General features: G+C 41.2%; 1 protein-coding gene across 1 annotated transcript in view; it reads right to left on the reverse strand.

Annotated features, from left to right (window-relative positions):
• The window catches only part of LOC144526312 (cadherin-18-like), an 87,290-nt gene that overhangs the window by 24,428 nt on the left and 48,471 nt on the right, over positions 1 to 14,391 (reverse strand). Inside the window, exons 4-6 of the mRNA XM_078263720.1 lie at positions 8,674 to 8,841; positions 7,712 to 7,899; positions 2,165 to 2,418 (exon numbers count right to left, since the gene is read on the reverse strand). Of these exons, the coding sequence (XP_078119846.1) occupies positions 2,165 to 2,418; positions 7,712 to 7,899; positions 8,674 to 8,841 (610 nt within the window). The remainder of the gene's footprint in view (positions 1 to 2,164; positions 2,419 to 7,711; positions 7,900 to 8,673; positions 8,842 to 14,391) is intronic.

Genomic DNA, 14,391 nt, shown 5'->3' on the forward strand with positions numbered 1-14,391 from the left:
GTTCTCAAAACTTTTTTCAATAATGTACCCCATTTGAATTGTGTTTTTGAGCCAAGTACCCCCTGACCAGCGATAAATTTACCAAACAGCCATGTAACTGAAAAACATTTAAATGCTAATGAAAAAAGGCAACAAAAACTTAAAAGAACTCCGTAAAAACTTGGAAAAAGTCGAGTAGGAAGGAAGTAAGGCAAGAATAGGTGGAAAATAGTATCAAAAACTTAGAAAACAGTGACAAAAACTTTGTAAAAAAGACAGAAAAAAAGGAAGGAAGGAAGGAAGGCAAGAACAGGTTGAAAATAGTGACAAAAAGCAACAAAAACGTTTAAAACATTTTACAAAAAAAAAAAAATGCTCACGTACCCCCTGCAGTCCTCCAAAGTACCCCCATTTGAGAAACACTGCCCTAGCGCCTGTGAGCGGTAAAACCACCCTTGCAACTTTGGGCCGGCCAGCCGCCGGCCTCAGTGTCAGGAAGTATCACGTGATATCAGGTCTCGTGATGTAACGAATTGCTTCACTGCACTGCACACATACACGCCACTACACACCCCCATCCAGGAACCGGCTAGCTATGAGAACAAGGTAGTGATGGAGTTTTTCACACTATCGTCATAGCCGAGCCGGCAAAAATGAAGCAGAAAGCTAGGAAAGCATTGTTGGAGGAACAGAGAAAGAGGAAACGGAAGACTGACCGAGGGAGGAGTCAGCTTCTTTGAAAACAAATGCACATGACCAGAGGGAGAAGATGGGAGGGGGGAGAGTCGCCAACGAGTTTTTACGACAGCGTTGCCAAATATCTACTCCGAAGCTGTAGGTGGAGCTCTATAGAGAAACCTGCGAGCACAAAGCGAGAAAACAGTAAAGAAATTGCCAAAACGGCATAGCGCCCCTTTAAATAATTTACCAAAAACACCTGATATTATCAGAACAGTGTGAAAACCAAGGCACTCTTACTGAAGAAAAAGTTTTCAGCAGAACACAGGCCTCCTTCAGGGTGACTCACACCTGGTTTTATGTTGCTTCCTTTTACCATTTCGAGCTGGGTTGCAACAAAGTGCAATAAGAATATAATTCAAAGGGACACTGGGTTGGTCAGTCCACAACCTGCTATCCCAGAATGGTGCTAACCATAGCCCTTGGACATTGAGAGTCTCACTGCTGTCAACGAGCCAGAGCAGTGCTCTTCTTCCTCTATAGCCCAGTTCAGATCTAAGATTCGCGACTAGACGAGTTGAAACTTGCAGCCTGCCGGTTGACCAATGACCAATGCGACGAGACGTGTATCATCTCCATAGCAACAACTCTTTGTACTTCTGCCTAACTTCCGACTTTCAGGCATTTTTGTAGCTGGATATATCATTTGTAGCTCCTAAATATGAATTTGGATAACCCTAGTGATAGTGAGACGCTTGCTACGGTTGCATTTCTAATGATGAATTGGCGAAAAAAAACGTTTTATTTATTTATGTGATTTCCTGCTTAGTTCTAACGCCACTCCCTCTCTTCAGTCACTCTCTTGGCGCACTCGACCACATACTGTGCTCGTGGGCGCTCGTTGAGCCTCCGTCTAAAACTCTGCCCTTTTGTCCAGTTGACAGTTTGTAACATAGAAATAAAATGGATTATGGAAATTAAGCATTTTATTTCTATAGTTTGTTGCTGACTTTACAAGCTGTATTTGCTATCTATTGGCTGTTGAAAGAGGTGACGTCACTTACGTGTTAAAACTGAGACGGGCCGGTTCACGCAACTTTTCCCTGCAACGTTTTAAAACTGTTTTGTCTTGCCGCAAATGTTTGGTCTGAACTTGGCTTAATGGACCGGCTGGAGGTCTGATGGACCTGGGCTAAAAGTGAGAGAAAGCAGCGCTGTGCCCCCGCTGCAGAACATATGCCAAGGGAGACATAAGCAGATAAGTGAGGGAAATGTAGTATTTTCAGAAAAGTGTGGTTTTTGCAAAGCAGTACAATTTTTCAGTGGACCTGCTGTACATGCCGGAGGCACAAACTGTGACAGCTCTAACACAACTGCAAAGTCTCTTTAGTTGTAGAGACACCTGAAGCCCAAAACCTACAGACATACAGTACGCATGCAGGAAAACCTACACACACACACACACACACACACACACACACATCTCCTCACTGACTGTTTCCTTTACCTGACAGCGCTGTTGGTGCTATCAGGGTCCACGGCGGTTACAGTGCCAACCTGGGTGCCGGCAGGTGAGTTCTCATATATGTCCATAATGTAGTAGTCCATGGAGAAGACAGGAGGCTCATCCACATCACCCACAATGACTCGCAGCGATGTAGAATCCTTAAATGGCCCCAGGTGGGAGAAGCGGGGGTCTGGATGAGTGTTGGAGCCTTCGATGTTGAGCGTGTGAACCTTTCTCTTCTCATAGTTTAGAGGCTGGGGAGGAGACAGAACAAACATTTATCTTACTAAAGGACACATTCAGGACAATGCGTTTTTATTTGGGGGATAACGGGCTGTCGGACAAATGCCAATTTGGTCCAGTGTGACATGTTTTTGGACTATTGGGGCTTCGGAATGAGCTGAGCTTGAGCTGTCAGAACAAGGGCTCGGCACCAGTTTCAGATTGTGTTTTGACCACCAACACAATAATAACCAACACCAAAATAACGGATGAATGTTCAAATGAAGCTTAATGAATCATTGGTTGTATTTTGAGATACAAGTTTTACAAATAAGGATGAATTGCACAATGGTTAACATGCTGTCACTCCATGTTTTAGTCTGTTAAGTACAACATATATACATAACACATTTTTCTGACACCAGTTATGAGTCTGTGTGTCCATTTAGCTGGTATAACAACTACTGCATCAAATTATTTTTTATTATATTTTTGAAAGTGATAATTTCAGGCTTTTAATCTGAACGGTGGATGGCATTTCTGGAAGTCTTATTTCCAAATTTCCACTAAACCGTATGCTCAGTTTAGCAATCTATTCACACAGTTGATTAATCTGTGTGCACACTTGGTTTAGCAATTCATGTGCACAGATTTCTGTGCCAATATTGCGCTCTACCATGACCCGTAAAGGCCTTTGTACATTCATGAATGCAAATGGAGGGCCCTGTCTTGCACCCAGCACAGCTCAGCACAAAGCCCGATGCAAGTGTCTTTGCTAGTTTAAGACCGACACAGTTGTCAGCTTCCCGTTGAGCACCCACGTCGTTTAAATAGCAAATGCACCTGCGCCCATGGGCGTGCTGGTCTTACAGGGAGGTGTGTTCAGGTGCATTCTTGGCGTATTGCTATCTTGAGGAAGCAGAAAGTGATCGCGCCATTGACCAACAGAAACCTGGTCTAAAGTCTAACGCATTCATTGTTATTTTAACAGCGCATTAGTAAAATGCACGCACACTCTGCTTGTTAAACACACAGGGACATGCAGCAGCACACAAACATGCAAAAGATTAAAAATAAAAATATTACAATGTGAAATAGTATTATTGTGTATATCTATATATTTTATATTAGATGTTATTCTGGTTACGGTCGATTTTACTTCACGCAAGCAGATCAGTTTCTTCTCCTGAAAATCTCTCCTTCCTGCTCAGCAAATCCACCATCATAACAGCAATGCACCAAGGTCCAAACACGCCTGGCTTTTAAAGGGAATAGGAGATGACACTCTGATTGGTTTATTGCATGTGACGCCCAAAACACAACTATGATTAATTAAGACACTAAGTACAACCCTTTTGAACCATGCGCCTGGCGCACGGACCCTTTTTTTTGCCATTAAACTAGCAAAAGTGGATTTATACACGCTCCAAACGCACCTGCGCCAGGCGCTCCACGGCGTGCGCTTAGATTGTTAAAATACGGCATGGATGTGTGTGTGTGTGTGTGTGTGTGTGTGAGATAGAGGCAATTTGTAAAGCACTTTGGATAAAAGCTGCTATATAAATGCAACCATTCACAATAACCTAAAAAACATCTGCATCTTTGCATTCATATCCTGTTGAAGCATTGAATGTTCTCATAGTGCTTTGGCCATGGGAATCGCCAGCTGTTAATGGTTTCTAACAAAGAAATATCCACAGCAATGAATGCCTAAGAACACACATTGATTACTCTTCCCAAAAAAAGTGAGACATCCCCAGAATACAAAGTCTTACAATATGCTGACAAAAGCAAACTTCAAACATTTGGGGGAAAAGGAGAAAAATAATTCTGGACTTCCCTTCCTCTGTTCTCAAGTTTGTTGCAGCTGGAGAAGAGGTACAAAGAAAAATCAAAACCACTTTTAACTTGTGGCTCCGAAAAAACCCAGCAATGCTCACTCCTGCTGAGCGCAGGTGTCCCTGTTGTCACAGTTTAAAGGCTGCTGGGGCAAATCAGACACACCCGAGCACGTTTGGCTAAAGCTAGGAGTACCGGCCATGCATGCTGGATTTCATCCAATTCCTGTACAGTTCATTACAGCATGTTTGAAAAGAGGCAGAAAACTATTCAAACTGTGAAGGCAAAATATTATTTTGTGACACTTTGCACCTGATAAAACTAGTGCAGGTGCCTGTAGTATGAGTTGCTCAACAACATCAACTCTCTTTTTGTGTGTGCTTAGGATAGTAATTCAATATAATTAAGTTCTGTGCTAAAAAGTGCAGCAATGGTTACACAGACTGTGTAACACAGTCTAGGAAGCACTGCATAGCCAAATCAAACCTGTGACTCTGTGAATCAATAGAGAGCATGGACGTTAGCGTGTTGCTCGCAGCAAAGCTGATTTATTTCTGAAACAATTGCATACAGTTCCCATACATTCACAATGTCTCCATTAGCTCTCTGATAAAAGTGCATGTTAAAATGATAATGAAACGACTCGAAAACTAAAATAAATAAATGGTGTAAGCAAACCGATGATAAATATGAAACAGTCTGACGGAAAATAAATGCACATGAATTCAAATGATTTAATACATCTGTTAAAATGATGAAAACTAAACATGTAGCCTTTTCAACCTACTACACTAGTGGTGTTTTTCATTTTGTTCCCCTGCCTGATTACTGTTGCAAACGATAAAACAGAATACAGCTGTGTCACGATTGACAACTGGAGAGGAGGCTTCTCAAGTTCACAATTTGTCTTTATTAACAAAAATAACACCAAAATATACTCAAACCAAAATACAAAAACAAGATATTAAACTGAGGCAAACAAACACGGCAACCTCACAGCAAGCTGCCGAGATTCTTAAGCCTTCTTCTCCTGAAGCCCTTCTTAACTCGGGCTCCCCTAATTAGAACCTACCACCTGCACAGGTGATTATAGGGAGAGCTATCCTGAGCAAGTTTCTCACAACATCATTACAATTGGATAGATCAGTTACTGCCAACATTACTATTTATACATATATGTGCACCCACTACAATAGGCACCCCAAATATTATAAACATGCCATTTACTGCAGCACTAGCTTACCTATTGTTCTTCACCTTAGGATTGCCCAGCCCCTCCATACAGAAAGGACCCAATGTGGCAAACCTGCATCCACTCTCCCTGATTAAGCTGGTGAGCAGCTGAGCTACCCCCCCCACATCACAGGCAGAACCATAGCAAAACGCTATGAACCCATAAAACCTGCTGAACAGGCCTATGTCAAATAATAAAGTAAGGGACCGTTCGGTATTTATGGAATGGACCAGCCGTGCCGCGATTGGCGATTGATTATTACCCAGTAAGCTTTGCTGAATGGTCTCAATGTTTTATTGTTTTATTTCAGGTGAGTACTAGTTAATTAAAGGAGTAACTTAGTATTTGATGTAATGCAGAAAGTGTGCATTTAGTTTCCATGCTTATTCTGTTTCCACAACAATGTTAGTGAGTAAATCTACTGAAATGGCCCCCACACCATAACAGTGGGGTGTGATGTGTACGATGAGAAAGCAGAGGTTAAGTCACATATCTCTTTGCTGTAAAAAAAACAATGGGCTTCTGTATGTTTGCCAATTGCAAACCAGTACAGAAGTCATCAATAAAATGTTGGGGAGGCTCATGCCTCTTTTCCCATTTATTTTGGAGGGTCATAGAACATGTATTGCTAGCAAAGGGAGGGTCAAGTCTATTTTGACGAAAGATCCCAAAACTCCTCCGGTGGCCCCTTAAATATATAACGAACAGTCCCTAACGAACTAAAACATACCAACATTCCAGTGAAATTAAGAATTAAGCAGACACCAAACAGTATTCATTTTGGGAACAGGGCCTAGTGAAAAGGGAGAAAGGCAGCCTTTTCACAAGCTGTCTCACAGCATAATGCCTCCTGAATTATCATATGACAGGTTGCTGACAAGCAACGTAGCATTTTTTATCAACACAGTGCCTACTTCACAGAAAACGCCACATTGCACCGCTATCCGCCCTGTCTCAAGGTCCGATTCACAAACGATATCGTGCTAATGATATCACAGCGCAAACACATAAAGTTTTGCAGTTGAGTGCAATTTGCCCTTTATTTTTGCGTCTGATCGCAATACTCCATGTGGCAACGTATAAATGTTCCACAAAAAAAACAAAAACAAAGAACACAGTCGGCAGAACAATGGCAGAGAGAAAAAGAAAAATGACATTTTCAGAGCGCGAGCTACAGCTCCTGACCGACAAGCTGCGGAGGAATTCCTCAAAACTTCAGCCAAGGAACTTTAAAGGTTACAGAAAGTATCTCAGTCTGTCAGTGCTGTTGCTGTTACAGTATAGCAGTGCCGTTTAGGGTGTATTACACGATTTTCTTTTTGTCTTGTGCAGGTTTAGCTGTCTATGCTTTTTACAATGCTTTTTGTGAATTCACCTGACAGAGTATGAAAACATCCACTTCATGTGCATGGATTTTTATGCCAACTCTCCTCCTGCCACATCACTCCTGACGGGCTTTGTACATAGATGAGCTCCTGCAACCAGTAAGGGACTCAGCAGGTAATACTTCTCCTCATTTGTCAAGTTTCTACTTGCCATAAGCATAAAGCTATGACTTGAATGGCAGCGATTGCTCGCCGGGGTCGCGGCGCCTCCAGAAAGCAGCGCAGACGTGCCCGGTGGAAAATAAGGGTGAGAACGGAAACAGCAGCGCTCAGCTTTTGAGACAAAGAGGACTGCTGCAACAGGTGAAGGCATGGCTGAAAACCCGAAGAAGCACCCACCAAATGTTTGTTTGAAATGTTCGAAATGTTGTCAGTGATTGTACTGCTAAGAAAAGACCTACACTTTCAGCAGAACGCAGAAAATCGGCTTAGAAATATAGTTACTATTGGATAGGATAGAACAACCCAATGTAATTCTGCTAAATAAAACATAATTTCAGTGTAGTGACGAGCCAATCACAGCCCATCTTGAGACAAAGCAGCGTGTTGAATTGCAAATGCAGTGTGTTCCAAGCACTAATGTCAAGACATAGTTGCATTCTGGCATTTCTGTGGGGAAAAAAACACACCTAGATCTTTGATGATACATCAGTGATACATTAAGGTACACTGGCCAACTGGGCTAACCTTGACAGCATTAGATGACTAAATGAAAGCACAAGCCAGAGAAAAAAGCTTCATCGTGTTCTTGGCCACTACAGTGTCCCTCACAGCCGCTCTTGAAACTGCAGCTCAAACTTGAAACACATTACATAATTGCATAAGCCTCAACGTTGGCCTGTGTGTTGTGATCTCTGACTCATATACCTGCTTGAGGGAAATGATTCCCTCCCTGCGGTCAGCATCGGTGGTGATGGTGAAGAAGGCTGCTGCGTCGGCATTAGTGATGCTGTAGGTCATCTCAGCGTTCTGCTTCTCATCTTCATCGCTGGCTCTGATCCGACCCACGGCCTTCCCTACTGGAGCCAGCTCTGCTACATACAGCTGGTAGCTCTCTGCAACAGCGACGCAACATTTCATTATATGATTTTCATTATACCTTTTAATGATATTCAGTGCTTTTTACATGCAGTTTGAAATGTTCTCTCGTTTGTTTTCTTTAGATTTGGACTTATAACAGACCAGGATAAAAAAAAAAAAGGTGTGTTCTGAAGCATAGAGTGTGAACTGAAGAAGAGTAACTTTTTAGAGAGGGGTAAGCAGCGTACAAACAGATTGTCAACATATGTCAACGCATGCGCAGTGTGCATATCCATTATTTAGAATAATAATCTCAGTCTGTCAGTGGAAAAAAATGTGAGCTCAGGAGTTCTGCTCTAGGAATATCACAGCATCATGAAACTAAATCCAGAATCTATACACCTAGATCATTCAGAAAAAAAATCGGAGCCATTTTCAGAAAATAGTGCTTTTAAGGCATTAGTCAAAATCGCATACATCTCTAATTTATACTGCAATACTGCATATTGGACATATCTGCTTTTCCATAGATAAATATCTGATTTCATTTGTTTTACCACCTCACCTTTGCAGTAATGACCCTGTGGCTAAGCATTAAAGTAAGTTTTCTCAGGACTGTTGGTGTCGTTCTAGTTACATAATTCAGTGTTTCCCTTAACGGTGACGGTCTGAAATGATGTTAAAATGTTAGCACAGTAGAATAACATTTAAAAAAATGACGTTAAAAGGGTGCCAGGCACCCCTAAAGCCCTGATCCCAGAATCGCTGCCTGGTCAGAAACAAACTGGTGTGTGAGAGGGATCTCCTACTCTGTGGAAACTTTGGCGGGTTGTCATTGATGTCGGTGAGGGTGATGTTGACGGTAGTAGATCCAGACAGTCCTCCGACCGAGCCAGCCATATCTTTGGCCTGGATCACCACAACATAGTGGTCCCTGGTCTCACGGTCCAAGTTGGACATCGCTGTACGGATGATACCTGAGGTAGAGATGAGGAGAGAAGAAATATATGTAATGCAGTTTTAATTAAACAGGGACAATGCGTAATTAAACATTAACCATGTATAAGAACAAGTAGATACATTGCACCAGTTTGTAGCACAATTGCTATTTTCCGCCCAAAGTCCCTGGACAGGTAGGTTAAACAATAATAATCAATGCAAGTGAAGCACAAAACATCAGAGCATACAATTTTACAAACACATTTATACCTAATAATACAAAGTTGTACAAAGTTGCATCAATACAATTATCACTGGCTCAATTGTTCCCATTTCCTAAAACCACACACACACACACACACACACACACACACACACACACACACACACACACACACACACACACACACACGCCTATGTTACCAACAGTGGACTATCAGGCTACACTGACCAAGTGTGGACTTCTATTTCTGGTCATTTAAAAAATACAAAAATAGAAAAAAACATTTACTTTAAAGATCTTATTACTGAAAATAGGATTTTTTAAAATGTTTTTTAAAGAAATTGCCAAGAGGGGACTTGCATCCCTAAGCGATGTCTGCATATTAAAGAGGGGAGCTCCATATACTGAAGTGAAACTGTCTGTGCCCATTCTTTCAATGATTGTTTGTTTACAGCAAATACTTAGTTTATTTCAAAACATTGATAAGTCAACTTTATTCAAACATTTCTCTGTTATACAAATATTAAGAAATAATCAGGCCACTTAAAGAGAATAAATTATGTTTTACCTGCAAATCAGAAGTAACTTGACAGCATGCACTTATATCAAGGACAGAAGTATTAGCAACAACATTGATTTTATCAGGTTCATTTATATATAATATACTTTTAACGTTACATTTTAAAGCGCCCATATTATGCTCATTTTCAGGTTCATAATTGTATTTTAAGGTTGTACCAGAATAGGGTTACATGGTTTAATTTTCAAAAATCACCATATTTTTGTTGTACTGCACCGCTCTCTCTCACTGCTGCAGATCCTCTTTTTCACCTGGTCTCTGTTTTAGCTACAGAGTGAGACCTCTTTTCTTCTTCTTCTTCTGTACTATCTTTGATTGCACTTGCACATGTGCAGTAGCTCAGATGTAGATCATGTCAGCTAGCTAGCTCCATAGACAGTAAAAGAAAGGCTGTTTCTCCAACTTCGGTCAGTTACAAGGCAGGATTAGCTGGGAGACTTCTAAATGAGGGCGCACATGGAAGTAGTTCTTTTGTAGATTATGGTGAACTTGTGTGTGTTGTAGCAGTGCTTTGCTATTGAGAACGAGGTAGCATGCTAGCGTTAGCATTAGCTTTAGCATGCTAACGCTAACGCTACGAGCTAACAGTTGCGGCTAGCCAGCTCGTTTCGGCTTGTGACGTCACAAGCCGTGCCGATTTTGAACAGCTCACCCAGAGACTGAAGGCAGGACACATTCAGAAACCGTATCTCACTCTAAACAGCATGGATGGATTTTTTTCAAAGTTTGTATGCATGTGGAAGCACCAGAGACACAAAAGAACACCCCAAATCCCAGAAAAAGTGTTTTTTTCATAATATGGGCACTTTAAAGAGTAGCATACATTTTAAGTTCATTTTTACTTTTTCTTTAGTTATTGAGAAATGAATGTGTAGTGTGCCTTCCACTTCCACTTCCACACAAACTCTCAGTTCCAGTTCCAGTTAAAAAGAGTTAGTTGACCATATTATGAAAACACAAATACAAAAACACCTACAGAATCAATTGTTTCAGTGACTGCCCCAGAACGACATATGGTTATGTTAATAACCCTAACCCTAACCCCACTAACCCTAACCCAAACCAAGGCTTTTTTTTTTTTTTTTCAGGAATTCAACTGTCTGTCATGTAAACCCGAAAATACAAATACAAAATCATTAAAATCATGAACTCAACTGTCATTATGAAAGAAATAAAACAACGTTTTTGCTGTTTAGCTACGTGTTCATCGGGTCCCGGGACATCAGCCTGAGCCTCCATTTCAACAATGAATGAATGAATGAATGAATGAAAAATAGCAATGCGTGTTATCAAAATTCACGCCTAGCCGCCTAAATAGGGCCTACGTACTGTTGCAGCCAATGAGCAGCCGACGGGAGCTGGCTGCAGGACGACTCAATCACCATGAACAGTTTTTAATGTTCTATCAGACTTTGCTCTAATTTTCGGGACAATTAGGGCAGGATTCCGGATTCGGGACAACTGCTTGGATTTCGGACTGTCCCGAATTTTTTGGGACGTCTGGTCACCCTAGTGTAGACTGTAGCCGTGTTGGATGTGCTAGTGCACTATTTCCGTGATAGGGAACGGTTTCGAACACAGCTTGTGATTGATGGACCTCTTCCTGAGTCTCTTGTTAGCTTTGTTGCACTTGTTAGAGCAGGACAGATGACAGATTTACCATTCTCATTGGTAGATGAAGATTTGTGACCTAATAAATTCCCATCTAAGCTCCGGCCCGCTTTCAACCCGCAGAGGTCTAATCAGCCACAATAACTGAAAGCGCCTGTGTGGGTGTTCAGAGCCTTTAAATAAGTGGCTGTAAATGCTACCATGCCAACGAAAGGTCCCCTAACCATAACACATTTTCTTTTTCACCCAAACCATGTTTTAATGTGATGGCAAAACACAAGCATGCGTGCCCACACACACACACACACACACACACACACACACACACACACACACACACACACTCTCTTGCACTCTGAAATAAAATAATCAATCATGTGGTGTAGATTGCATGTTTGCCAGTGTCCTTTCACACTTTCGACACTCTCACAAACTGAAAATCAAATTGATTTGAGACCCATATATTTATGCCAGTCTATTTCTTTCATACATTATTCATACTGTAGTTGTGCTTGCTGTCTGGTTCTTGAAACATGTCTTCCTGCAGGACATCATCAGCTCTCAATTACATACCTTCCTCTCTCTAATTTGATTTACATTTTTTATTTTTGTACAGCAACAAAGAATAGCCTCTGTTCCCTACAGTGTTACTATATTACAGTACATACATGCACATTATTAAAGTGAATAAATAAATACGTGAATGTATAATAAAACTAATTCATCCTCCGTGTGCAATTTTTATTGCAATTTTTATTTCAGAATTATTGTTATTGTTATTATTAGTTTTGCATAATTACCTCATAATAGGCAATATTTTGTGCACTATCCCTTGCTGCTTTGACGTTGTGAATTTCCATGTTGTGGGATTAATGAAGGATTTCGAATCTTGAATATGGCATTATCCAGAAAAAGCTCGAGTCAGAAACCGGCATGATTAAGACATGGCCTATAAACATTTAGAAATTGTATGTAAGCTTTACAGTTGGAATTCAAGATTCAAGATTTCCTTCTGTCTGTTCCACAGGTTAGAACTGAGCTGGGGAAAAAGGTGTTCCCTCTACATGGAACAAGTTCCAGAAATCCATGAAACTTACTGAGCTGGTCTCATTGGTCGCTTTTAAGAGGATGCTGATTGACTTGGAGGCAGCCACATCTGGCTGTAGATGTTTTGCCTGATGTGTTGAGGATTGTGGATGACTCTGAGGGATTTGCTGTTTCAGTTGTTTTATGTTTTTAGTGTTTTTGCAACCCGTTCTCACTCCGAAAACTAATACGGACGTTTGGACAGTGGCTGTCAGCGTTTGTGTTTGTGTATGTAGTTTTCAGTGGAGGAATGTAACTTGGTACATTTACTCAAGTACTGCACAAATTTGAGGTATTTACGTAAATAAGGGTTGTACAGTCTATTGCTGCTGGAACAACCTCTGGGAGCGTTTCTCGGGGAAGGACAGTCTCAATGTGACCTTATCTGACTGCAGGCCTCTGGATCACCAGGCTACGGTGAACTGAAACTTTACTGAAGTAAAATCTGTCGTGTTTTGGTAATACAGGATGGTAAGGTTCCCACAAAAAGTGTAGCATGGGGGGGGTGGTCATGGCCACCTTAATCTAGCACTGTTCCCACCCATTTCTAAAGCAAAGTGAACCAAGAAGCCCGAACCATTAAAATAAACAAACATTTGCCGGTGAAAACAACACATTCTCACTCCCATCGCCTCAAAAAGAGATGCTTGGTCAGGCGCCTTTGGCATTTGTTATTGAAGCAAAATGTCTCCTTTGGCGTCATATTTAGACGCGCTTGGTCGGGACGTACATTTAACTGACATGTGGCACAAGAACGGGACAGTTAAGTTTAGGAAAAAATCGTGGGTGGGGTTACAAAATGTACATTTTCAGTGACATGCGGGACAAGAACGGGACATAAATACCGGTCTCCTGGGTGAAAGTCTTGTGTTGTTTGACCCATCCACCACCCCAACTTACCTCCTTACGCGAATTTTCGGTCTTCCATACTACTACCGTTGTCGCTTTTAATACTATGTCATGTTACAGCGCCTATGCCATTGACCAAGCGTCAGTATTTCACAAGTTGGAAGTGAGAAAAAAAGCAAATTAAATGGATACTTAAAACTATTTAATCTGGGCGCCTGGGTAGCTCTCCTGGTAGAGCGTGCGCCCATTTATAGAGGTTCACTCCTCTCTCTCCCCTTTCCATGTCTGCAGCTGTCCTATAAACCTAAAGGTCTAAATGCCCAAAAAATAATCTTTAAAACTATTTAATCCTTCCTTTTCTCTTTCTCTTGGATTATTTCCAGTCAGAGGCCTGCACAGAGTGTGTAACAGCCTTGTTCCACATACAGTCACCTGTTTTTAGGCCTTGGGCGTTGCCCTATGGACCCTGGCGTGATCCAGAGAGTCTGGTGTGCAGATGGTGTCTGGTGTGCACCATTTGTCACTGATGGCCTTGTGGCTATTGGCTAATGCTACTGTTGTTTTTGCCTCACAAGGTAAGGTACTTAGAGGACCATTCTGGTGGTTGCACTTTGCTATAGTGATGTCAGCCTGTTACTATGGTGGGTATAATGTTATTATAACTGATAGAAATGATTGTCATATATTAGTTCAACGTTGTAATAAACAGGAAGTATTCTTTAATGACAATTTTTAAGTGGAATCCACAATATGATTTACTACAATAAGGCCTCCTCCTTAACACCAACTGAGCTTGAGATTGAGAGCAAAATACACACATTCATATCCAACTCCATTCCTGTTTTGTTTTAATTTTGGTGTGTGTGATTTTGTGGCTATGTGCAGCAATCAGAAGTAACCTCAAGTTAGTGTAAGTCTAGGCCTGCACTGTTAGAAAAGTCCGTAGACATACGGGCTAATATACTGTGTTATTATGAAGGAATTTTTCGAAATGGACTTTTCACACGTGTGTTTCTGTATTTTGATTTTTGGATTAACAGAAATGTCCGTTTAAAAAGGTACAAAGGATACACTGAAAACCTACAGAAGTTTCCATTTTTGGATTAACAGAAATGTCTGTAAACTTAACGGAAAAGGTACTGGTCATTTTTTTGCCAAGACATTATCTGTTTACAGATTTTTATTCTTATAGTGTGAAGGAGTGAAGACTGGTCAAAATGACTTCACTTTGCAAACTGT

Source organism: Sander vitreus, chromosome 12, assembly GCF_031162955.1.
Source record: "Sander vitreus isolate 19-12246 chromosome 12, sanVit1, whole genome shotgun sequence".
NCBI lineage: Eukaryota > Metazoa > Chordata > Actinopteri > Perciformes > Percidae > Sander > Sander vitreus.